Genomic DNA, 26,678 nt, shown 5'->3' with positions numbered 1-26,678 from the left:
TTAGGGGTTTGAAACCACTTCCATATGAGGAACAATTAATAAGACTGAGACTTTTCAGCTTGGAAAATAGACAATTAAGGGGGGATATGATAGAGGTCTATAAAATCATGACCAGTGTGGAGAAAGTAAATAAGGAATTGTTGTTTACTCCTTGTTACGAGAACTAGGGGTCATCAAATGAAATTAATAGGCAGCAGATTTAAAACAAAAGGAAGTATTTTTTTTCACACAATGCACAGTCAACCTGTGGAACGCCATGCCAGAGGATTGTTGTGAAGACCAAGACTATAACAGAGTTCAAAAAAGAACTAGATAAGTTCATGGAGGATAGGTCCAGCAATGGCTATCAGCCAGGATGGGCAGGGATAGTGTCCCTAGCTTCTGTTTGTCAGAAGCTGGGAATGGGTGACGGGGTATGGCTCACTTGATTACCTGTTCTGTTCATTCCCTCTGGGGCACCTGGCATTGGCACTGTCAGAAGACAGGATACTAGGCTAGATGGACCTTTGGTCTGACCCAGTACGGCTGTTCTTATGGAGGAGTTCCACTGTCTAATGACTCTCACATTAGGATGCTTTTTCTGCTACTCAGTGTAAATTTTCCTTTCCTGATCTCATGCTGTTAACCATACTTGTAGTTTTTATCCTATACCAAAATCAAAAGTTTGCTTCTGCCAGGGTACCCCCACAACTCTGATCTCTGGGTACAGATGTGAGGACCCACATGAAAGACCCTCTAAGCTTATATTTTACCAGCTTAGGTTAAAACTTCTTCAAGGCACAAATTCCTTTCCTTGTCCTTGGATGGTATTTTGCTGCCACCACCAAGTGATTTACACAAAAATTCAGGGAAGGGTCACTTGAACTCTATATCCCCCCAAGGCCCTTCATCCCTTTCCTGGGGAGGCTTGAGAATAAAATACCAACCAGTTGCCTTAGCAATGTGAGCTCAACCAGACCCTTTGTCTTTAGGACACTAAAAATCAATCAGGTTCTTGAAAGAAGAACTTTTATTATTAAGAAAAAAGTAAAAAATCACACCTGCAAAATCAGGATAGACAGTAGCTTTAAAGGGTAATAAGATTTAAAACAGAGGATTTAAAACCTCTGGTCTCAGCTTCAAAGTTACAAATACAGGAATGAAGCTACCTCTGTAGCATAGGAAAATTCACAAGCCAAAACAAAAGGTAACCTAAAGCATTTCCTTGCCCTACTCAGTTTCTGTGGTTTTTAGATGGATTATTCCAGGTATATTTTTCAGGAGATAGTGTACCTGCTTGGCTTTTCTCTCCATCCAGAGAGGGAACACCACACAGAACAACAAAAATGCTTCCCCACCCCAGATTTGAAAGTATCTTCTTTCCTCATTGGTCCTTCTGGTCAGGTGCCAGCTAGGTTTGAACTGCTTAACCCTTTACAGGTAAGGCACTCCGGTACAACTGCCAAGGAGGGATTTTATGCTACTCTTCCCTCTGTATTCATTACAGCTTCATTGTGTAATTCACCCTTCAGTAGCAGCATGAAGCACCAACCAGAAGCCCCAACCTGCTCCATTGTGCTAGATGTATAGATATAGCAAAATACTTTTTCTGCCCCAAAGACATTAATCTTAGTTTGGCAAAAAGTAACCATTGGGTAAAACAGAACAGAGTCAGGTGGGAGTGGGAGAGAGTAATAAAAACATGTTTTTTCATAACAGTGCACACCATTTGAAGGTATAAGGTTTTTCCTATTAATGGAGAAGACTAATTATATTGGTAGCAGTAATTTTAGGTTGCCATTTGTTAACATTGTCACCTAGCAGTGTTCTGCAGGCATCGTAGTAGAAGTAAGTCTTAAGCAGGGATTTGAATGAGGATAGTGTATTGGGTTCCCAAATTTTCATGGGAATGGTCATTTCCCCCCACAAGGATTGACGTACAGAGGGTGCTTGTTGGAGAAGCAGGCAATGGAGGCTGGCATTTTTGATAACAGTGATGACACAAAAGCAACTACAATGTTCTATTATATTAGAGCGGTGAGGAAGTGTTAAATTGTGAAGCACCTTGAAGGTAAGGAGAAGCATCTTGTATTGGTTACAGAGGGAAAAGTCAGTTAATTGACTCAGGGAAATCCTGGCCAGGAAGGTGGTCTTAGCAGCATTTTAAATGGGATTGAGGAGATAAGTTTGAGGTATTCTGGATGTGAGATAAGAGCCTGAGTGAATTTTGGTGCTAAGAACAAGGAAAAAAAGCTCTTGAGTATGTTATATAGGAAGAAATAAGAAGATTTAGATATTACCTTGTTTTCTGAGCTTAGAGGGAGGGCTGAATCAGTCAAGAAAGATCTTGGAATCCTCATGGATAGATCTCTGAAAACTTCCGCTCAATGCGCAACAGTGGTCAAAAAGGCTATAACAGTATGTTAGAAACTATTAGGAAAGGGATAGAAAAAATATCATGTCACTATATAAATCTGTGGTGCTCCCACCCCTTGAATACTCTTCCAGTTCCACTATATCCTTTTTGGGACAACCATAATTGGATAAAGTTTCAGAGAAGGGCAACAAAGATGATAAAGAGCACTGAATGGCTTCCATATTAGGAGAGACCAAAAAGATCAGGTTTGTTCAGCTTAGCAAAAACAACTAAGGGGGGATACGATGATAGAGGTTTATAAAATCTTGAATGGTGTGGGAAAAAACTAATGCAGAAGTATTGCGTTATTCTTTTGCACAATACTAGAACTAGGGGCACTGAGGAAATTAATAAGCAGCCAAGTAGTATCTTTTTTCACACAACTAACCTGTGGAACTCATTGCCATGGGATGTTGTGATGGCCAAAAGTATAACTGGGGTTTAAAAAGAGCTTGATAAGTTCATAGAGGATAGCTTCATCAATGGCTATTATCCAAGATGGACAGGGATGCAACCCCATGCTCTGGGTGTCCCTAAACCTCTCACTGCCAGAAGCTGGGCCTGGACAGCAGGGGACGGATCATTGCATAATTGCCCTGTTCTGTACACTTCCCTTTAAACTTCGATATAGGCCACTGTCAGAGACAGGATACTGGGCAAGATGGACCATGGTCTGAACCAGTATGGAAACTCTTGCATTCTTAAATGGTTCTTTCCCTTTAAGAATCATAATTTGAAATTTAATTCCCTTGGGTATTTGGAATGCTGTACTAGGTATGCTGGCCTTGCCACTATAAAATGTTCGTTATCTCCAACTTCATGAGTACTTGTGCTTTAGATCTCTTTGAATGTATGTGTAATTGCTGGTGCCTGCTTATATCCATGTGGAAAAAGTGAAACAGCAGATATTTCCAAGAATATTCTAAATATACTGTTTCTATCCATGCTTATTCATTTAGCTCAAACATGTTACCACAGTAATATAGCTCAGCCAGCTGCACCCTTGTGGGATTACAAGGGATAAGTGAGAAATTGTTTTCCATGTTCAAAATGGCTACTGACTTACTGAGTAAAGCCCCAAGAGGTATTGAGTCTGTCCTGAAGTACTCAACTGGGAATTGTGAGCTGGGGGAGGGGGGAAGGCAGGCATCCTTTTAGGCTCCAAGGACATCTAGTGATCCCGTATGTCCCATACCCCCCGCAGTTGAGTGGTCCCCCAGATAGGAATGAGTATAATGCTACTTCCTGTAAACAGCCACACATTAGACTAGACTCTCATCACACGTGACACAGTTAAGAGATTAATGAAAGGACTAGTGAACATTTACTACTTCTTCGAGTGGTGTACCGATGGGTGCTCCACTCTAGGTGTCATTGCGTCCCTGGGCTGGAGATTGGAGATTTCTTGCAGCAGTACTGGGTCGGGGGAAGGGCGCACACAGGCGTCGTCTTGTGCAACCGTTGGAACCTCCTGTAGTGCTTGTTCCCCGACCGTCCCCTCAGTTCCTTCTCAACTGTCCTCGGCTGCAGATGGAGCTCCGCGCCAGTGCTCTCTTTGATAATTTTGGGGGGGGAATATTACAAGTTACATAGGAACTTCTTTTTAGTCTATACTTAGTTACATTGTTTAGTTAGTCTTAGTCTATACATAGTTTCATTAGTTCCTCTTAGAGGTTTTCCTTAAAAAAAAAAAAGTGGGGGGGGAGGGGAAAGAGGAGAACTTTTTCTCTCCGTAACTCCCCTTTGGTAACAGTTTCTACAGTTTACCATTACAATTAACTTCCACCCTTATCTCTTGAGAAGCAGGAGAGGCTTAACTGCAGTCAGGCCAGGCTCAACAGGATTTAAAAAGTGGGACTCCTGCTGTGAATGATGCCAGTCTCTGATGGCCATAAATCCTTTATTCGCTGTCTGGGAGAAACTTTTATCTCCCAGAAGTGGATACATTGCACCAACTTGACAACAAGGGCAAGACATGACAGGGATCTCTGCTTGAAAATGCTTCTGCTGGAGAAATCTCTCCTTAAGAGACGTCCTCTGGGGAGTCTCATAAACAGAGATCCATGAGCTCTGCTAAGGCTCTTTCAAAACTGTCTGGAATCGAGCCTCAACCTCTCCAGCAAGGGGGTCTCAGAAAGAGAGCTACCCCAGCGAGGTCGTTACCCTCAGTGCTCCACTCATCTGGAGTGAGCACTTACGAGGCACCAGACTCCTCCAGCACCATCCCTCAGTGGACCCTTGCTGAGCCCCAACGTGCGGGACCGGAGTTGAGACATCGTCTCCTCCACAGCACTGACTACCCCGGTGCAGAGCGTGGTGCAGGCAGTGGCACCACAATCAATGCTGCCACCACCGGCACTGACCCAAGACTTGCTGCCGCCAAACAAGCTGAATCCAGCACCGGTCAGTGCTCCAACGGTCGACTGCAACCCCAAGGCGGGACCAGCGCAACTCCTGTGTCCTGCTGACATAGCAGTTTCATTAGCACCGCAGTTGCCACTGCGCAGCACTGAACACTCCCCGAGCTACATAGCATGGTACCATTCTTCATCGCCTGCACCACTCTCAATGCAGTGGTGAGGAAGGAGACGTGCAGGACAATGGCTTCTCCTCTCAACGTTCATCCCCATCACAGATGAGACCTACATGGACTGCTGTGAAGCCTAAGCCTCATCCCCTTGAGCATTCACAACCCTGGTATGCACAGCACTGGCCTTACCCATTACCAGCTTACCCCATGCAATGGCCAGAATGGGGTCCTTGGCCCACATACCAGAACCCCTATTCTGGTCCCCCTTCCCCAACAACAAGAGGTTCCAGAGTACACCCATCATTACCACACAGAGAAACCTCTGACCCCCCGAAGAGAGAGAGAAGAGGAAAAGATACTATCTCAGGCAGACCTGGATGATTCACCACCTTCCCCACACTCCTCTTCCGCACCAGACGAAGCAGTGACGCCGTCTACCCTGCGACACCAGATGACCTGAAACAGTTCCAAGAACTCTTCAAAAGAGTAGCAAACAGCCAAGAAATTGCCTTACATGAGGTGCAGGAGAAACAACATATGTTAACCTTACAACCTGCATCATCGACCAAGATTGCCCTCTCCATGGATGAGGCTATAATAGAGCCTGCGGAGGTAATATGGCAAACACCAGCATTGGCACTACCCACCAACAAAAGGGCTGACAGAAAATACTTTCGTTGCAGCCAAAGGCATGGAATTTTTGTTTTCACACCCTCTTGCCTATTCTCTGGTGGTAGAGGCTGCTAATCAGTGCAGTAAACAGCCTCATTTCTTCTCCTCATTGCAAGATAAAGAACACAAGAGACTGGACCTCTTTGGGCAGAAAGTTTACTCGTCGGCCACCCTTCTGCTTAAAGTTGCCAACTATTCTGCTCTACTAGCAAATTATGACTACTCTAACTGTAGTAAAATACAAGAGCTCGTGGAGGACTTCCCTGAGCATAAATGTCCTTAACTGAATGCCATTATCAATGAGAGTCAGTTAATACCCCGCACTGCGCTGCAAGCCTCAATGGATGTAGCTGATGCAGCTATCCAAACAACCGCAACAGCTGTGGTTATGAGAAGAACATCATGGTTGCAGCCTTCGGGCATTCCAAAAGAACTACAGCTAAAAGTGGAGGACCTCCCCTTCAATAGGGATAAACTATTCTAGTCTCAAACAGACGACGTCCTCCATATCAGGAAGGCCTCCTGAGCAATGCTGCATACACTAGACATACACCCACTGCCTGACAAACGCCCTCACTTTACACCATATCAGAGCTCACGAGATGCATCGTTTAACTGTCAACAACCACGATACTTCACTTGGAACAGACCCAAACAGGCTCAGAGACAACGAGCTCCACAGAACCAGGCCTCATCCACCCATCGATCTACATCTAAGCCACAATTTTGAAGTCTTGGTCAAGGGTATGCGTGACCTCCCCACACCTCTAGCGCCAACAGATACCCCATCCCACAATTTTTTGGTCATTGCCTACATGCATTTTACCATGCCTGGGCTGTGATTTAACCACAGATCAATGGGTTTTGGAGATCATACAGTCTGACTACACCCTTCCCCACCTCTCTTCAGGGACCCCTCTCACGAGCACCTTCTGCAACAGGAAGTAGACCGCCTCCTACTGCTGGGTGCTGTAGAACCAGTACCACATCAATACCAAGGGAGGGGGTTTTATTTCAAATATTTCCTGACAGAGAAGAGAGGAGGAGGATGGAGACCAATCTTAGATCTCTGAAAACTCAACAGGTTCGTATCCAACCACAGGTTCAAAATGGTTACTCTGGCCATAATAATCCCAGCACTAGACGGGGGGGGGGGGGGGGTGGAGGGGACTGATTTGCAGCCCTCGACCTCCAAGATGCATACTTCCATATTACAATACAACCTTCCCACAGACAGTTCCTGAGGTTCACAGTAGGACCCAACCACTACCAATACTGGGTCCTTCCCTTCGGACTGTCTGCTGCTCCCCGCGTATTCTCAAAAAACACTCATGGTAGTAGCAGCACATTTACGATGCAAAGGAGTCATAATCCTTCCCCTATTTGGATGATTGCCTTCTCAAGAATGCCAACTGACAAGAAACGGCAGGCATGCTGAAGACCACAATAGACCTGTTTCACCAGCTAGGTCTACAGATCAAAGAAGAGAAATCCACCCTGGAACCAACCCAGCGATTGGAGTTTATCAGAGCTGACCTAGACTCCATACAAGCCAAGGCAATATTGCCAAACCACAGATTCACTACATTGACCAATCTTATTTCCACGGTAACCATCAGCCCACAAACTTCAGTGAGGACATGCCTTCAGATTCTGGGACATATGGCAGCTACGACTTTCGTAGTAGTGTATGCCAGACTCCATATGTGCTGTCTGCAGCACTGGTTGAGCACGGTCTATGCACCCAGCAAACACTCTCTCAACAGATGTGTGACCTTACCACCAAGTGTTATCCTCTCCCTACAATGGTGGACACAGCCAGGGAATTTGTGCTCTGGGATTCTCTTTCAACAAGACCCCCTCCATCAGTGACTATTACAACAGATGCCTCCCTGATAGGTGGGGCACCCACTTGGGTCACCACAATGTATAAGGCAAGAGGTGTGCGACGGAAACCTGACTACATATCAATCTCCTGGAACTCCGCATGGTACACAACACATGCCGACACTTCCTCCCACTCATACAAGAAAACTCAGTCTCTATTCTCACCGACAATGTGGCATGCATGTTTTACATCAATCACCAAAGAGGAGCCAGGTCTCAGTCGCTATGCATAGAAACCATGAATTTATGGAACTTCTGCATCCGCAACAATATAAACATGACAGCATCATACCTACCAGGGTGCCAAAACACTACAGTCGACAACCTCAACAGGCACTTCTCACAGAAACACGAGTGGGAAATCCACAACTGTTCTCGACACAATATTCCAAAAATGAGGTCACCCAGTAATTGACCTTTTCACCTCAGGGACAATTCACAAATGTCCACTGTTTTGCTCCAAGGCAGGTCTTGCACCGGGATCGTTAGGGGATTCCTTCCTCATCCAGTTGAACAGTCACTCACGTACGCCTTCCCACCAATACCACTGATCCCACATGTCATCCGCAAGATATGACTCAATAGAGCATACATCATTCTCATTGTCCCTGCATGGCCCAGACGGACTTGATTTCCATACCTCTCATGTCTAGCAGTCTGTGCCCCACAACCACTGCCTTTCCGGACGGACCTCCTGTCCCAGAACAAGGGCCTGACGCTCCATCCAGAGCCAGCAAAACTCCATCTCAAAGTGTGGCTTCTCTCTGGCTCCAACATAGGGAATTGAACTGTTCAGAGAAAGTAAAACAGGTATTAATAGCCGTTGCCTCGCCACTAGAAATACTTACCGCCATAAGTGGAGAAGATTTTCCCTTTGGTGTCAGCAAAAACAGCTAGACGTGACCAAGGCACCTCTATCTATGATCCTAGACTACCTACTAAAACTGAAGGAAACGGGCTTAGCCATAGGCTCTATTAAAGTACAGTTCGCTGCCATTATGGCTCCTCCTCGAACACATAGAAGGGGCTTCAATATTCACTCACCTGATTACACGGTGCTTTCTAGCAGGTATACAGAACATGTACCCAGAAGTACACTAACTTGCACCACCATGGGAATCTCTATCTTGTGCTCAAATGTCTCACAAGACCACCCTTCGAGCCTCTAGCAACCTGCTCGCTCCTTCATATGTCCACTAAGATTGCATTCCTAGTGGCAATCGCGTCTGCCAGATGTGTCAGCGAAATAGGAGCATTGATGGCTGAACCACCATACACTGTATTTACCAAAGACAAAATTATATTACATCCTCACCCAAAATTCTTGCCCAAAGTGGCTACAAATTTTCATATTAACCAAACCATACACTTACCTGCCTTTTATCCCAAGCCACATAAAGATTCTTGAGAAGCAACATTGCACATGCTAGATGTCAGAGGGGCTGTAGCCTTTTTACTTGGACAGAACTAAATCATTTCACAAGTCACCAAGACTATTCGTCTCTACAGCAGAGTGCTCCAAGGGCTCTACAATATCGACCCAGAGACTCTCCAAATGGGTCTCTACCTGTATTCAAACTTGCTACCACCTGCATCACAAAGAACCCCTGTGAGCATCAGATCCTGCTCAACACGAGCCATGGCGACATTGATTGCATTCTCGAACAATGTCCCCTTAATAAATACTTATAGAGCTGCAACCTGGACATCAGAGCATACTTTTGCAAAGCATTACGCTGTCACCCAAGGCCTTGTCTCAGACTCTATCGTTGGTCTTACAGTGCTTTCATCACACACCTTTTTATACATAACTCCGAATCCCTACCACCTCTGGTGGGATATTGCTCCACAAGCATCTTGAGTGGTGTCCCTGTGAGTCCTCCACTCTAAGAAAGTTACTCACCTTGTGCAGTAACAATGGTTCTTTAAGATGTGTGTCCCTGTGGGTGCTCCGCTACCCACCCTCCTCCCCTCGGTGGTCACACAGCCGAGCTCTGCGATAGAGAAGGAACGGGGATGGTCGGGGGAGTGGGCACGTGCTACAGTAAGTGCCAACGGCTGCACGAGACGACTCCTGTGTGTGCTCTTCCCCCGACCGAATATTGCTGCTAGAAATCTCCGATCTCCAGCACAGGGACACACTGACACCTAGAATGGAGTATCCACAGCGGGACACGTCTTGAAGAACCATCGTTACTGCACAAGTCAGAGCCAACTCTAATGGGGGATCTCAGTTTAGCATTATGTCAAAGGAGGGGTTATATGACATGGGGCAATCTTTTTTTTTTTTTTTAAACCATTCAATGCAATCAGCCTTAATTATAGTAAGCACATGCATTGCAAGAGTAAATGGGTTAAAGGCCCTCATGGCTAACCAACACTAATAAATTTGTTAATCTCTAAGGTGCCACAAGTACTCCTGTTTGTTTTGCAGATACAGACTAACATGGATGCTACTCTGCAGCTCTTTACTGTCCTTCACAAAGACAAAATAGTCCTCCATCCCCATTCTAAACTATTTTCCAAAGTGGCAACAGAACTCCATCTCAATAAATCCATTAACTTACCAGTATTTGTTCCCAGACTTCATTCACATCCAAGTAAGGCAAAACTACTTACTCTTGATGCCAAAAGGGCATTTGTTTTCTATTCAAATAGGACCAAGGAATTTAGAAAATCACCAAAACACTTTTTCATTTTGGAATAATACTAATAAGGGACAAGCAATTATATTGCCATGTTTATCAGAATGGGTTGGGGCTGGTCTAGAACAAATAAACACTTTTTGTTCTCCTCTAAGTGGGGTTTAGGTCACACTCCACGGAATATGCCTGACCTATTCCAATTGTAGAAATATGCAGTACTGCAACCTGGAATTATATTCTTGTTCCACAAAACACTGTTAACTAGATTGCTGAACCTAGCATCCTGGTCAGATGCTTAGTTTGCTGTGTACTACAGCAATCAATTCAGACTTGTCCCTCCTTCCAGAGAATGTGGTACTGATTATGAAACTACCCCATGAAGTGGGAATTTTCAGAGGCGCTGTGAAGAAAAAATGAAGATGACTCGCCTATAATTAGTTTTTCAAATTGGACTGTGTTCCTGCTCACTATCTGTCTTCCTCAACTTTGGACCTGGAAAGGCAGTGGAGGGAACTGAGGCAGCTGGAATACTATATCCCTTTCATAGCATAACCTTCAGTAAAGTGGTTGCTCCGAATACCAAATGTGTACAAGAAGGAACTGTTGTACCTGGCAGAAGGAAAAATCTAGAGCAGAAATTCCCAAGAAAGACTTAAACAAATATTTTGCCCAAACCAACAAAACCCTTAGCATCTCAAAGTCAAAATGGGAATTTGTTTATGAGCTTGCAGTTCCTGTACAAGACTCTTCCTTTAGATCTACCCTACACAAGTACACTATTTCCTACTTTGAAGAGAATAAAAGCTGTGGAACAGAAGTTGCTGCTTCACTAACATCTTGCTATACATGTTTCTAGATAGTGTAATGGGAATATGTAGCCTAGAGCAGCTGTTTGTAGCATCTCCCTTTTTGTGACTAGCCATCCCCTCCCTTCCAAGTATGCATAATCTCACACTTGCTGAGTTGTGTGTAGGTCACTGGTAACTACCTATGAGCTTCTTCATAGTTACCAATCCACAGATGCACATTATCATATTTTGGGCCAGTTTGTTCACCTCTGTTGTGTGGCATTTGGTCAGTGGGTGATAAGACCTGAATCACTTGCCCCTGATGTATTTTAAAATATCACCAGTCTACTCTAAGAGTTCTGAATTTCCTCAAGTGATACTTCTGGTGGTGAAACAAAGTCAAACATGACATACTTTGTAACTCTTTGCCTCTGTGTTCAGTATTAGTTTCTTCCCCTCAGTTGGTTAGTGTCAGAAAAAGGCCTCTTTTTCTTTACACTTAACAAACCTAAAAAAGCCCCCTCACCATTCACTTAATGTGTTATGAATGCATTCTTCAGACTTTCTATTAGGCTAATTCTGGTAAAAGTATGCTATGTGCTGTCCATAAATAAGAGTTAAAATTGGTTATCCTCGTAAGCACGTATTTATAGCATCCTTGAGCACAGATTCCATAAACTAAGCCAAAATAGGAAATGGGGGTGGAGGGTGGTGGTGGTTGTACAGAACTTTAAGCTGCACTAACTTTTTACAGTTGGCTTTAATTTTCACTCCAGCTCTGGTCTGTCAATGTTTTTAACATTAAATGGTGGCTGCAGAAAAGAGAATGAAATATGAGCTCTTAGTTGAGTTTTGATGTATATGTTTCTGGAAATACATCCTACCTGTGTACAGCTGTTTAACAAAAAGTTACTCCCACTACCAAATTGAGCACTTGTTTTATATTTTAAGCTTTCAGTTTTTGGAGTGGGTAAAAACAGTGCAGGCCTTTTCTAATAAAACATTAATTGGTCTGTTAAATCATTGAACAAACATTCAAACATATGCAAACTTTTATTAAACACTGACTTTTAAACTCCATGTTAAAAATGTGGTGGTCTTTTTCTGAAACACAGTACAATAAAATAATACAATAAGGCAAGTCTATTGTAACTGCTTTATAATAAATACATTGTGGTATGCAGTGGTGCTGTTACGTTAGTCCTACCTTGTCTTTGTAATAAACACATTAAGTACACAACCAATCTGAATGTGATTCACACTAAGTTACAGTTTCTTGCACATGTGTAGATACTGACTCTCTTTCTCTCTGCTTTTCTGACTCTGGGGTCAGTTATATTCAAGCTAGTTAGCTGTACAAGCCTTGCTCAGGCCTTCTCATCCCAATCACTTTGGAGCATTCATTTTACATTGAACAATGACACTCCACCCATCAAATCAGCTATAGTGCACCTGAAACCTTCTTCCCCTTCAGTTCCCTCTGAAGGTGTCAAGCTATCATCTAACATGACACTTAAGTGTATTGCCTGTTGACTTCCCCTCCTTTCATCCCTTACCCTCACAACCACTGGGGAGAATCATCACTACAATATTCTTGGTCAAACAGTACTCTAGAGAATTTGGGCTTCCCAAGTGACAGCCCACAGTGCTACTAGCTATACTACTAGTCTTGTCTTAAAAAAAAAAAAAAATAAAAATTCTTCCCCCTTAAACAGAAAGGATAATTCAAATAGTCCACACATTTCAAACTATTACCTGCCTTATGATCTTAGATTATAGAGGTACACCTTCACTGTGTTCTCTGCTGATTTCACAGGATGGAAAATCCACTCTATCTGGTTCTGCCCTGTTTTAGTTTTGATGGTAAACTGGTACACTAATGTGCTTTCTCAGTTTAAACAGTTGACATACTGCACTACAATATAGTCAGTGGTTTTAAACACAGATGTATTTTTATACAACTCTTTGAGCACTTATTTCATTGTACAAAGAGAGTAGTATCTTTAACAGCATGTTTTTAATTTCTTTAGGCAATCAGAGTTTTCTTCATGCTCCGTTCCCTGTCACTGCATTTGCGAGACGAGCCAGAAACTCAGTTGCCATTGACAAGGGAGGAGGATCTAATAAAAACGGATGATGTTCTTGACTTGAGTAAGTAGCTTCCTCGCACCCCCAATTATCTAGTACGTTTAATGGAAAGTTGCCCATCTCTTTTAAGGAACTGACAAAAAAAAAAATAGGTTTTCTCTTCATGTAGCTGCATAATGAAGACTGATGTCTTGCTACTAACTTTAGCTTCCGTTAGAAGTCTGTTAGATTGGGAACGTCCCACCAGTGATAGATAAAAAGGGAATTAAAATATTAACAGTCATACTTCGTTTACTTTTCCTTCCTTAGGTCCTTCACTAGAATTCCAGCTACTTTAATACCTAAATAGGTTTTCCTAGTAGAAACACTGTTTGTCTTAACTAGCTGGTCCTGAGAGGATGCATTTTGTTCTTATTCTCTTGTGCTTTGGTTTTTCAATTCTGCCCTTCCAAAATGTGCACAAACCAAATTTAGAGGGCTAGAGAGTAAATCCAACTATATCTACACAATCTTTCTGGTATCACTCTACCTGTGTCCCTCTTTCCTCAACACATCTCTGTTCCACCATTTAAAGATGGCAATACACTGACTTTTTCTCCAATTGAATAGCACACCGACCTATCCCGAGGGGGTTGAAAATCCGCACGTTCAGGGCAGTGCAGCATGCCCATGGTACAGTCTCTGATCCTTAAACGATGTCTGTGTAGGTAGTTGAGAGTCAAGGTAGTCTCCATCGGCAATATCGTTAGAATGAGATCTTTGGATTCTCTATTGAAGAAGCAGAAAACTGGGAGAGAAATGGAATCCAGTTCTGTGCTCTTCAAAATTAATTTGTTCTTTGCAGTAATTTGTGAACTAAACCTTAGGTACTGTTATGTAATTTGTTCAAAATGATAAATGGGAAAGCTCACTGTACAACTAGGTTTAATCAACTGTTTTTACTTATCTGTGCATCTTGGTAAATGATAAGGTTTCTGTATAAATCAAACAACCTCCCACCAGAGCAATTCTGGCCTTAAATCACAGAAGCACAAACTGCAGTAAACTTATTCTATGACTAAGATGCCGTATAAGAAAAGGAAACTTATCATGGTTTTAATATCTATTTTTAAAAAAAGTGTGGGTGTTTTTTTCATTAAATAAAATAGCAGTGTGTGTCCGGAAATATAATTTTGGTTTTTCCATCCTAGTATGCAAAAAGTATAATAAAAATGTCATGCATTGCATTACTGTAATAATGATTAAAAGAATTTCACTATCAATTTTAATTGATTACAGATAGCCAGCCAGTTAAGCACTTAACTGACAGTGTGCAGGCAGCTACCTTATTAAGAATTTACAGGTAGTACATCTGAATCTAATATGATTTAATACAATGTAGCATGTCGTAACTGAATTAGATTCAAGTCCCAGCAAATAAATGAAGTCTATCTCTGTCTAAATGGTATACTGCAAACTAAGACAAGAGACAGGTTTCAGAGTAGCAGCTGTGTTGGTCTGTATTTGCAAAAAGAAAAGGAGTACTTGTGGCACCTTAGAGACTAACAAATTTATTTGAGCATAAGCTTTCGTGAGCTACAGCTCACTTCATCGGATGCTGTAGCTCACGAAAGCTTATGCTCAAATAAATTTATTAGTCTCTAAGGTGCCACAAGTACTCCTTTTCTTCTTAAGACCAGAGAGAGCTGAAATCACATTTGACATTCGGGCTTATAACCCTGTAATGGTACGCTTGATTGTTCTATTGGTCCTGTTTACCACAGCATCCATTTTTCCTGAGTTAAACACTTCCAGGTTGTTCAATGGGACTACCTCATAGGTGTTGTAAGGGTATTTTAAAAGGAGAACATTTTTAGCATAAGTGATTTTATTGTGAGGCATAGAAACAAGAGACGTGTTAATCACCTGAAAAAAGAAAAGGAGAACTTGTGGCACCTTAGAGACTAACAAATTTATTTGAGCATAAGCTTTCATGAGCTACAGCTCACTTCATCGGATGCATTCGATGGAAAATACAGTGGGGAGATTTATATACACAGAGAACATAGATTCATAGATAGTAAGGTCAGAAGGGACCATTCTGATCATCTAGTCTGACCTCCTGCACAGCGCAGGCCACAGAATCTCACCCACCCACTCCTACGAAAAACCTCACCTATGTCTGAGCTATTGAAGTCCTTAAATCATGGTTTAAAGACTTCAAGGAGCAAAGAAGCCTCCCTCAAGTCAACCATGCCCCATGCTACAGAGGAAGGCGAAAAACCTCCAGGGCCTCTCCAATCTGCCCTGGAGGAAAATTCCTTCCCGACCCCAAATATGGCAATCAGCTAAACCCTGAGCATATGGGCAAGATTCACCAGCCAGATACTACAGAAAATTCTTTCCTGGGTAACTCAGATCCTATCCATCTAATATCCCATCTCAGGGGATTAGGCCTTTTTACCCTGAATATTTAAAGATAAATTACTTACCAAAATCACATTATCCCATCATACCATCTCCTCCATAAACTTATCGAGTAGAATCTTAAAACCAGATAAATCTTTTGTCCCCACTGCTTCCCTTGGAAGGCTATTCCAAAACTTCACTCCTCTGACGGTTAGAAACCTTCGTCTGATTTCAAGTCTAAACTTCCTGGTGGCCAGTTTATACCCATTTGTTCTTGTGTCCACATTGGTGCTGAGCTGAAATAATTCCTCTCCCTCTCCTGTATTTATCCCTCTGATATATTTATAGAGAGCAATCATATCTCCCCTCAACCTTCTTTTAGTTAGGCTAAACAAGCCAAGCTCCTTAAGTCTCCTTTCATAAGACAAGTTTTCCATTCCTCAGATCATCCTAGTAGCCCTTCTCTGTACCTGCTCCAGTTTGAATTCATCCTTTTTAAACATGGGAGACCAGAACTGCACACAGTATTCTAGGTGAGGTCTCACCAGTGCCTTGTATAATGGTACTAAAACCTCCTTATCCCTACTGGAAATGCCTCTCCTGATGCATCCCAAAACCGCATTAGCTTTTTTCACAGCCATATCACATTGGCAGCTCATAGTCATCCTATGATCAACCAATACTCCAAGGACCTTCTCCTCTTCCGTTACTTCTAATTGATGCGTCCCCAACTTATAACTAAAATTCTTGTTATTAATCCCTAAATGCATAACCTTACACTTCTCACTATTAAATTTCATCCTATTACTATTACTCCAGTTTACAAGGTCATCCAGATCCTCCTGTATAATATCCCGATCCTTCTCTGAATTGGCAATACCTCCCAGCTTTGTATCATCTGCAAACTTTATTAGCACACTCCCACTTTTTGTGCCAAGGTCAGTAATAAAAAGATTAAATAAGATTGGTCCCAAAACCGATCCCTGAGGAACTCCACTGGTAACTTCCCTCCAACCTGACAGTTCGCCTTCCAGTAGGACCCGATGCAGTCTCCCCTTTAACCAATTCCTTATCCACCTTTTGATGTTCATATTGATCCCCATCTTCTCCAATTTAACTAATAATTCCCCATGTGGCACGGTATCAAATGCCTTACTGAAATGTAGGTAAATTAGATCCACTGCATTTCCTTTATCTAAAAAATCTCTTACTTTTTCAAAGAAGGAGATCGGTTGGTTTGGCACGATCTACCTTTTGTAAAACCATGTTGTATTTTGTCCCATTTACCATTGACTTCAATGTTCTTAACTAATTTCTCCTTCAAAATTTTTTCCAGGACCTTGCATACTACAGATGTCAAACTAACTGGCCTGTAGTTACCCGGATCACTTTTTTTTCCTTTCTTAAAAATAGGAACTATATTGGCAATTCTCCAATCATTCGGTACTACTCCTGAGTTTACAGATTCATTAAAAATTCTTGCTAATGGGCTTGCAATTTCAGGTGCCAATTCCTTTAATATTCTTGGATGAAGATTATCTGGGCCCCCCGATTTAGTCCCATTAAACTGTTTGAGTTTTGCTTCTACCTCAGATATGGTAATATCTACCACCATATCCTCATTCCCATTTGTCATGCTACAATTGTCCCTAAGATCCTCTTTAGCCTTATTAAAGACTGAGGCAAAGTATTTGTTTCGATATTGGGCCATGCCTAGATTATCTTTAACCTCCACTCCATCCTCAGTGTTTAGCGGCCCCACTTCTTCTTTCTTACTTTTCTTCTTATTTATATGGCTATAGAACCTTTTACTGGTTTCAGAGTAGCAGCCGTGTTAGTCTGTATTCGCAAAAAGAAAAGGAGTACTTGTGGCACCTTAGAGACTAACAAATTTATTAGAGCATAAGCTTTCGTGAGCTACAGCTCACTTCATCGGATGCCTCATCGAAAGCTTATGCTCTAATAAATTCGTTAGTCTCTAAGGTGCCACAAGTACTCCTTTTCTTTTTGAGAACCTTTTACTATTGGTTTTAATTCCCTTTGCAAGGTCCAACTCTACTCGACTTTTAGCCTGTCTCACTTTATCCCTACATGTTCTGACCTCAATTAGGTAACTTTCCTTGCTGATCTCTCCCATCTTCCACTCCCTGTATGCTTTCTGCTTCTTCTTAATCATCTCTCTAAGATACTTGCTCATCCAGCTTGGTCTACAACTCCTTCCTATGAATTTTTTCCCCTTTCTTGGGATACAGGCTTCCGATAGCTTCTGCAGCTTTGATTTAAAGTAATCCCAGGCCTCCTCTACCTTTAGATCCACAAGTTCTTCAGTCCAATCCACTTCCCTAACTAATTTCCTTAATTTTTGAAAGTCAGCCCTTTTGAAATCAAAAACTCTAGTTGCAGATTTATTTTTTGTTAATCCTTCCATTTAGTTTGAACTGAATTAGCTCATGATCACTTGAGCCAAGATTGTCCCCTACAGCCATTTCTTCTATGAAGTCCTCGGTACTCACCAAAATTAAATTTAAAATGGCATCCCCTCTAGTCGGTTCAGCAACTACTTGACGAAGGAATCCATCTGCTATCTCATCTAGGAAAATCTGAGGCCTATTATTATTACTAGCACTGGTTCTCCAGTCTGTATCTGGGAAGTTAGTCTCCCATGATCACACAGTTTCCATTAGTATTTACTTTATTAAAAACATTAAAAAGGGCTCTATCCATATCCAAAATAGATCCCGGAGGCCTTTAGCACACCCCAAGCACTATCGTAGGAGAGGCTTTACTAGTTATCTTTCCCAATGTAATTTTTGCCCAGACGGACTCTGTCTTATCCATTGCATCGCTTCTTATTTCTTTACATTCTACCTCATCATTGATATACAATGCTACTCCACCACCTTTACCTTTGTTTCTGTCTTTCCTAAACAGCACATACCCTTCAATACCTGTAGTCCAGTCATGACTACTATTCCACCATGTTTCTGTTATCCCTATAATATCAGGTTTCACTTCCTGCACCAGTAGCTCTAGTTCCTCCATTTTGTTACCTACGCTCCTCGCATTGGTGTACAAACATCTTAATTTTTGCTGTTTGGCCTCGCTCAGATTTTGTACCCTATTAGGCACAGTCATTCTACAGTCAGTATAACCTATTAGACTAGTATCCACACCGCCCTCGCTCCTTATATACATTCTCCTACCCATGGCTGTATCCTTTCTTACTTCATCTTCTTCCCTCTCAATGCTAAAATCTGGCGTGGAGATTACGTGGACATTTCCAACCATCTCCCCCTAATTCTAGTTTAAAAGTCTCTTTATCAGTTGTGCCAGCCTCGATCCTAGAAGTCTATTTCCTTCCCTACTCAGATGAAGTCCATCCCGAGAGAACTGTCCTCGGTCTGTGAATGCCTCCCAGTGGCCATACATCCCAAAGCCCTCCTTATAGCACCACTGCCTAAGCCATCTGTTGACAGTCATAATCTTGTCACACCTTTGTTGCCCTTTTCTAGGAACAGGAAGGATCCCACTAAAGATCACCTGAGCCTCAATTTCCTTAAGCGTCTTCCCCAGCCTAGCATAGTCTCCCTTAATACTTTCCAGCGAGAATCTAGCCGTATCATTTGTTCCCACATGAAGGATAATTAGGGGATTCGTTCCCGCTCCCTTTAGGATCCTTTTCAACCTCAGGTCTACATCCCGTATCTTAGCACCTGGAAGACAGCACACCTTTCTATTCTCTGGATCAGCTCTAGTTACAGGCCTGTCTGTTCTTCTCAATAAAGAGTCCCCTACCACATAGACCTGCCTTTTCCTGGTGACAATGCTATTCTCCAGTCTCTCCCCTGTTCCCTCTGGCTGCAAGTTCTTTCCATTCCTATTTTCCCTTATAATCCTCTTCAACCCATATTGTATCCTCCTGGGGCTCATATTTGGTGTAGTCTCCCTTGACTCTTCCCCTTTTCCTGTAGGACTAGCCTCTCTTCTCTTCTTCCTTACCTTTCCACCTTCAACAAGTACCTGCTGAGCCCTTTCTTCATTTTCCAACTCTGCAAACCTGTTCCTAAGCTCTATTTCTCCTTCACTAGCCCGTCTTTTCCTCTGCCTGGTTCTTTTAGTCACATGCTTCCACTGACCACTTTTCTCACCCAGTCTCCCCTCAAAATTCCCCAGCCCTGCTTCCATCTGTGAGTCTGAGCTTTTCCCTTCAGATACCTCATATCTTTGCTCCATCATCTGCTCAAACCCCTTCCTAAACTCAACCAGATTTTCCACCTGCATCTCCAAACCTCAGATCTTTTCCTCCATCAGCTCTATCAGACGGCATTTCATGCAGGAAAAAACTCTTACCAGGTCCCCCCTCCAGGATCATGTACATACCACAGCTTCCACATCCAGTCATCCTCAATGTGTCTTTCCCTACAGGAGTCACTCCCACAGCTGCCTCCATATCTGTCATCGCCTTCCCACCTAAGTCCTGTTAATCTGGGAAACACAAGTCACACCAAAAAGACCCCCCCCCAGCAAAAGCAAAACCCAAACAAGCACCACAATACAAACTCCCCTTACAAATTCCCCTGTTTACAGCTCTGTTTGCTAGCTCCTGTGCCGCTGCAGCTGTCTGAAACAATGGGTGTTACCATACACACTGTAAGGAGAGTGATCAGGTAAGGTGAGCTATTACCAGCAGGATGGGGGGGAGGAGAGGGGAACCTTTTGTAGCGATAATGAAGGTGGGCCATTTCCAGCAGTTGACAAGAACTTCTGAGGAACAGCTGGGGGGGGGGGGGGGGGGAGAATAGTTTTACTTTGTGTAATGACCCATCCGCTCCCAGTCTTTATTCAAGCCTAAGTTAATTGTATCCAGTTTGCAAGTTAATTCCAATTCAGCAGTCTCTCCTTGGAGTCTGTTTTTGAAGTTTTTTTGTTGAAGAATTGCCACTTTTAGGTCTGTAATCGAGTGACCAAAGAGACTGAAGTGTTCTTCAACTGGTTTTTGAATGTTATAATTCACCTGAGTGAAGGAAACTCTTTGAGCCCACAACATGCCCAGACTTTTCATTTAATCCCAGAGTTTGACACCAGTACTGCTATGCCAATAGCCATGAGTTGAAAGAGCATTTAGAATAAAAATATACAAATGACATTGAACATTCCACTTTAATTCTTAGTAATATCAACAGCTTAAGTAAACCAGGCACACACTCCTTGGACACACCCCCATTGGGTTTCTGATACAGGAATTTGTAAAATGAAGTGATCTGGTTGGTGTTCATTTGGTTATCAATCTCATTTGAACTAAAATTGAGCAATCAGCTCCTGGAAAAGTTTCAGGCAATTTTGATGATAAAACAACATGACAGAGCTGATTTATTGAAAAGGGGATAGATGCTGTCCCAGTAGTTCACTAAACTGGATTAGTTACTAAACACAGCAAAAATGTACTAGTTTGCATGTTTAGTTTCACTGGTAGCAACATGGAGGTATATTTTAACAAAGGCTTAAAGATGACAAAAATGCTAATTGTGGGAGAGATCATGTAGATGATGACACACAGTAAGAAGTGGGTCTTTTTTTAACTTGCGTTGTATATGGTAGTTTTGACTTGGTAAATTAAATTAGTTTACTTTGCATTAAAGTAAAAACTAGTCCTTTCAATCTTCATGAAGTATTCTGACAGAACAGAAAACATTTCACCAAAGTAGTAAGTTGTATACTTATAAGAGGTTTCAGAGTAGCAGCTGTGTTAGTCTGTATCCGCAAAAAGAAAAGGAGTACTTGTGACACCTTAGAGACTAACACATTTATTTGAGCATAAGCTTTCGTGAGCTACAGTTCACTTCATCGGATGCACAATCTACCATACTTCCTGTTGGATGCTGATGGAATTTGGAGATAATTTTGCCAACCATATGGGTGAATGGAAACTTGCACTGCATTTGCTATCCAGCTTGCATAAGTGGTTTCAGAGGCCATTTCTAAAAAAGAGGATGAATTTTCATTTTTGCAACATGCCCATAATTTTTTTTAAATGTAGTTTTTGCCTCAAAATATAGGGAACACACAATTAACAGTTGTTGGTTGGATAGGAAAGCAACAGAATCCTACCTGTATACGACTGGTTATTTTCCAGTGAATTGACAACATAGAACTAACATCATTCCCTGTGTTTTCCTGAATTACACTTTTGTTCTTCTGTTGGGTCTGTAAAGTGGAATAATGAAAGTTTCCCACTGCAGAAATCAAATATATAGTTTATAACTATCTCAAAATGCAATATGATGTAGCTGTCAATTTTGTTTGTGTGTTAAAGTAAATCAAATTGCAACATTCTTTTTCACTTTTAAAGTGGGATGATGTAGTTGTTTCCTGCATATTGATTATTTGATTGGTACCTGTCTCCTGCAATTTTTTACTTTCAGTAATGCTCATTGATGTGGTTTAATGTGTGTTCCTGTAATCTTTTCCTGTTTTTATAAAATAATCATAATCAAGTTATGATACAGTACATTAGACTTGTTCTGCTAAAGTAAATAATTTGTTTAATATACTTTTTTTCTCATGTTTTTATATTCCCAACTCTCCCCACCCCCAATATTTTTGCTCTTAAACAGTTTTAAGAGTTGTATTTTTTTTCCGTCAGGCATTTTCATGGAAATACAAATATTTCTTTCTTGGAAATATTAACTATATTCCTATTCTGTTACATTTTATTTATTGATTTATTAAAAAGGCACCTTTTAGAAAGTGTTCTCTGTGCAAAAATATAACTAACTTAGAAAATACACCTTTGACATAAGTGACTTGTTCGATTTTGTTTTTAATTTGTTTATTTGGGAGAGCAATTGTACTGTATTGGGACAATACAGCAATCCTTCTCAGGTAACACAGGATACAAGACTACTTATGAGGTTTTTTCTTTTTGTTTGTTTTTTTGTTTTGTTACGATGCATGGAAGATTAATCTTCACCTATTATCTAGGTTTATCTATGCATCTTCTACATAAATTTCATAGACTTTTTGAGAAGGTTTTTGATAGCATTCACAGGACTAGCCTATGGCACGTTCTGCGGGCATGTGTAATTCCTTTCCATATAATAGTCATCAAAAGTTTCTCTTTCAACTTTTCATGCAGTATTTGATCACAGTGAGCTCAGTTTTGAAGTCAAAACAGGAATATGTCAGGGGTGTGTCATGTCTGCAGTCCTCTTCGACATTGCCATCGACTGGGTAACGCAGCATACAATAGAAGACATGCCAAGAGGCATTAAATGGACCCTCTTCTCATCCTTTGAAGACCTGGACATCGCAGATGTCGCTCTCCTATCACATACCCAACACCATATATAAGAAAAAAACAACTTGACTCAACATATTCAGCCAGTAAATTGAACTGAAAATCAACCACAATAAGACAGATGTATCATGACCTTTAATATTGCCTCACCATCACCAGTATGGATAGAGGATTATGTTGTCACCAACACAGAAACATTCACATACTTGGGCAGCACCATCATCCAGCATGGTGGAACAAGCCAGGACATCAGGAACAAAATCAGTAAAGCCAGGAATACCTTCAGGAGCTTAAATTCAATCTGGAAATCATCAAAATACAAAACAAAACCAAACTCAAGACTTATCAGAGCTGCATACTTGCAGCACTACTTTATACTGCAGAATGCTGGGGAATAAGAACGTATGACATAACCAAACTGTCTTCATTCCATACAACCTGCCTCAGAAAAATCCTCTGTATTTTTTTGGCCCAGAACAATCTCAAACCAAGATCTACTGATACAGTGAACCAAGAGGATCTGAGCACCATTTTTGCCAGGAGGCTTTGGAGATGGAGATGTCATGTGCTTCGGATGGAACTGATTCCATCACCAGAGTAGCAATAAGATGGACACCTGAAGGCAAGCAAAAACGAGGCTGCTAGAAAACACGGCGAAGAGCTGTGGAAGCCGAGCTGAAAAACCTGGGGCACGGCTGAGGAAAGATTTGCCAGAAACAGACAGGAGTGGAGGAACTTTGTCACTGCCCTGAATGCCAGAGGTGTAATAAGAACATGAAGATGATCATCATCTTCTTTGTAAAGATGGTACATGTAAAAAGAGTAGATGCTAGGTAGTAAACCGTATTGCCAAAACTTGGAGCTCAAAAGTCAGGAGTCAGACCCCAAAAAATCAGGAGATCGGTTTAATCAAACTGAAAAATAACTTATTTAGTTTAATCATTGATGTGAAACTCTCATTCCAGTTAAAGCATGTGTGTATACTCATTCATTCTGCTGGTTTCCATATCTATAGCCCAGATAGCTCTCTGCTCGTCTCTCTCTAATCTGAAGTGACAAAGCTGCCATTCTATCCCTCCCTTATTATTATAAGACATCCTTTTCTATCTGCCAGACCCTTCTCTCACAGCATCCTGCCTGTCATATTTCCCCTCCTTGCACCGTGGTAGCCTCCTGTGGATGCAATATTCCCTTCACTCCTTTCCCCCGAACGTTCGCCCTCACTTTTTTTTTTTTTTGCCTGAGTTACATATTGTGAATGAGGGCAGACTGGCTTGGGAGAAAAGTGTTAATATCTTTGTTAGGGGCAACCTAACATCTGCCTGCAAAAGCTGTAATGAAATAGTAGCTTGCTTAGAAAAGGCAGCTGTGGCTTCAGTTTCAGAGAGAAAATGGGAGATGACCATTGTTGGTAAGGGAAGAAAAAACAAACCAAACCAATACCAGTTTCTTTATGGGACGATGAGCAGCTTGAAAATAAACATCTAAAATCACTTAACATCTTGAGAGTTGGGCACTCGGTAGTAGACACTCATAAAATAATTGTAAGACCCAACAGCCGTCTAAAAGATGACTGCAAGTGGCTGGTCATCTGAAACTGAGTAAGCACGCTGCCAGATTATGTAAAATCTTTTCCCACACTCTCCAATCAGCAAGATGAAAGGGGAACACAAGAAAGCCAAGAAACTGCTTCTGTTCTCAAGCCATTCGGTCAAGCAGATCAATGCTATCAAAAAAATCCCTACGTGGCTCAGTATTCCTGCCATTTCCGGCTCCTTGCTGAACAGCTGGCTGTGTTGTGAAGGGAAACTATTTGATTGCTTACATAGTTAATTTCTGTACAGTCTCAGATTTATTGCCATAAGGCACTTTCAAATTGGACTAAGGGAGGGATAATTGTGAAGAGATGGTAATTGGTTACTGTTGATGTCTCTGAGGCTGTCGTGCACCTTCCTACTTGGTCCAATAAAAGGAGTTCCATTTTTATCCCCCGCATCAACTATGTGTCTGGTAAGATGTACCTATTGAAGATTGGGGAGCCCATTTCAGTCAAGTCCAGATACAAACTCTTTGGTCACGCCAGGAAATTTCACTTCACATAAACATGGTAGAGCTCTGAGCTATTCGTTGGGCCTGCAAGATGTTAATCCACATTGAGAACGAGGTGGTACAAGTTCTTATAGACAAAACCACTGCCAGGTTTTGTCAGGAGAAGCAAGGGGGTGAAAGATTGCCTCAACTGTGCCAGGAGGCTATTCTCCTAAGGAATTTATGCATTCATCAGTATTTCCCTAAAGGACTGCATTATACTTTCCAGGACTGAGAAACACTTTCAGATTCTCTCATAGACACTTGTGTTGGTCTGTCATGAATGATGTTCTCCAGATTTTCTACCACTGGGGGGTACTCAGTAATAGACTTGTTCGTGACCAACCTGAACAGCAAATGCACCAAGATGTTGCTCCAAGGCAGGTCACACTCTGGGCTCCATCACAGATCCCTTTCTTTTTCCATGGTCCAATCACCTCCTCTATGCATTCTCTCCAGTTCCTCTGATTCTGAGGATATTCAGGAAGCTGAAGTGAGACAAAGCATCATTAATATTTATTGCACCAACATGGCCAAGACAATATTGGTTCACAGACCTGCATCAGCTTTCTGTCCAGTTACAGATAGCTTTTACCACTAGATGAGGATCTTCTGTCTCAGAACCAGGGCAAGTCTCTATACCTAACGTCAGATCTCTCCACCTTATGACATGGATGATCTCTGGTTGAATACCAATGAGAAACTGTGCTCCCAAGAGTACAACCCATCTTGTTGAGCAATAGAAAAGAATCAATTAAAGCCATGTATGCAGCAAAGTGAGAGATTTTGAGTTTGGGCACAATATCAACACATACTGCATGTCTCTTGGAGGTTACACATGTACTGAACTATCAGGCCTTTCAGTGAGTTCCCCTGGGTTCCACTTCTGCACTACATCTGCCAGTAGATGGGTTTTCCATTTTCTCTCATTTCCCAATTCTTGAAAGGTCTGCTCAATGTTTACCCTCCTGTGTCTGATCCTGTACCCATATCGGATCTCAATCTAGTCCTCTCCAAACTCAGAGGACTCCCTTTCAAGCCTATGGCTACAACCTCATTATTGCCGTTGTCTATGAAGATGGCTTTTCTGGTGGCGATCACTTCTGCTAGGAGGGTTTTCACAACTTCAAGCTGTTCTGGCTGATCCTCCTTTCACAGTTTTCCATAAAGACTAAGTTTCCCTTAAGCCACACCCTAACTTTATGCCTAAGGGCATGGCTACGCTTGCAGATATAGAGCGCTTTGAGTTAAACCAGCCTTCAGAGAGCGCAGTAGGGAAAGCGCTGCCGTTTGTCCACACTGACAGCTGTAAGTGCACTGGCGTGGCCACATTTGCGGCACTTACAGCGGCATTGGGAGCAGTGCATTATGGGCAGCTATCCCACAGAGCACCTCCTCTGGTGTTTTGTCCTTCCCCAAGAACCTGCTGCCGTGACTAGCTACCTTCCTCCAGGCTTGAGAACAGCTCCTGGCTGCCGGGGTTTCTTCCTCCTCCTCAGCACCCTCGCTCCTGCTTTGCTCCTCCTCCTGCCTTGTTGAACTGGGCTCTGAAGTGTCCATGCTGGTACTCAGAGTGGAGGTGGGGTCGCTGCTAAGTATTGCGTCTAACTCTTTGTAGAAATGGCAGGTCGCAGCGGCAGCACTGGAGCAGTGGTTTGCATTGGGGGCTTTGTGGTAGGCATTCTGTAGCTCCTTCACTTTAACCCTGCACTGCAGTGCGTCCTGGTCATGGCCCCTTTCCATCATGTCCCTTGATATCTCCCCGAAGGTATCGTAATTCCTGCAGCTGGAACCGGACAGCTTCCTCCCCACAAACACTGATAAGGTCCAGTACCTCATCATTGCTCCATACTGGGGATTGCCTTGCATGTGGAGACATGGTCATCTGGAAAGGTTCACT

The 26,678-nt window shown here is 42.3% G+C and overlaps 1 protein-coding gene across 10 annotated transcripts in view; it reads left to right on the top strand.

Annotated features, from left to right (window-relative positions):
• CLEC16A (C-type lectin domain containing 16A) overlaps positions 1-26,678 on the top strand; it is a 204,313-nt gene that overhangs the window by 79,491 nt on the left and 98,144 nt on the right. For all 10 annotated transcript variants that reach the window (XM_043494551.1, XM_043494549.1, XM_043494550.1 and 7 more), the window contains one exon: positions 12,948-13,068. In XM_043494551.1, coding sequence (XP_043350486.1) covers positions 12,948-13,068 — 121 coding nt within the window. The remainder of the gene's footprint in view (positions 1-12,947; positions 13,069-26,678) is intronic.

Source organism: Dermochelys coriacea, chromosome 10, assembly GCF_009764565.3.
Source record: "Dermochelys coriacea isolate rDerCor1 chromosome 10, rDerCor1.pri.v4, whole genome shotgun sequence".
Taxonomy (NCBI): Eukaryota; Metazoa; Chordata; order Testudines; family Dermochelyidae; genus Dermochelys; species Dermochelys coriacea.
The sequence above is the reverse complement of the archived record's forward strand: the minus strand, read 5'-3'. Positions and strand labels throughout refer to the sequence as shown.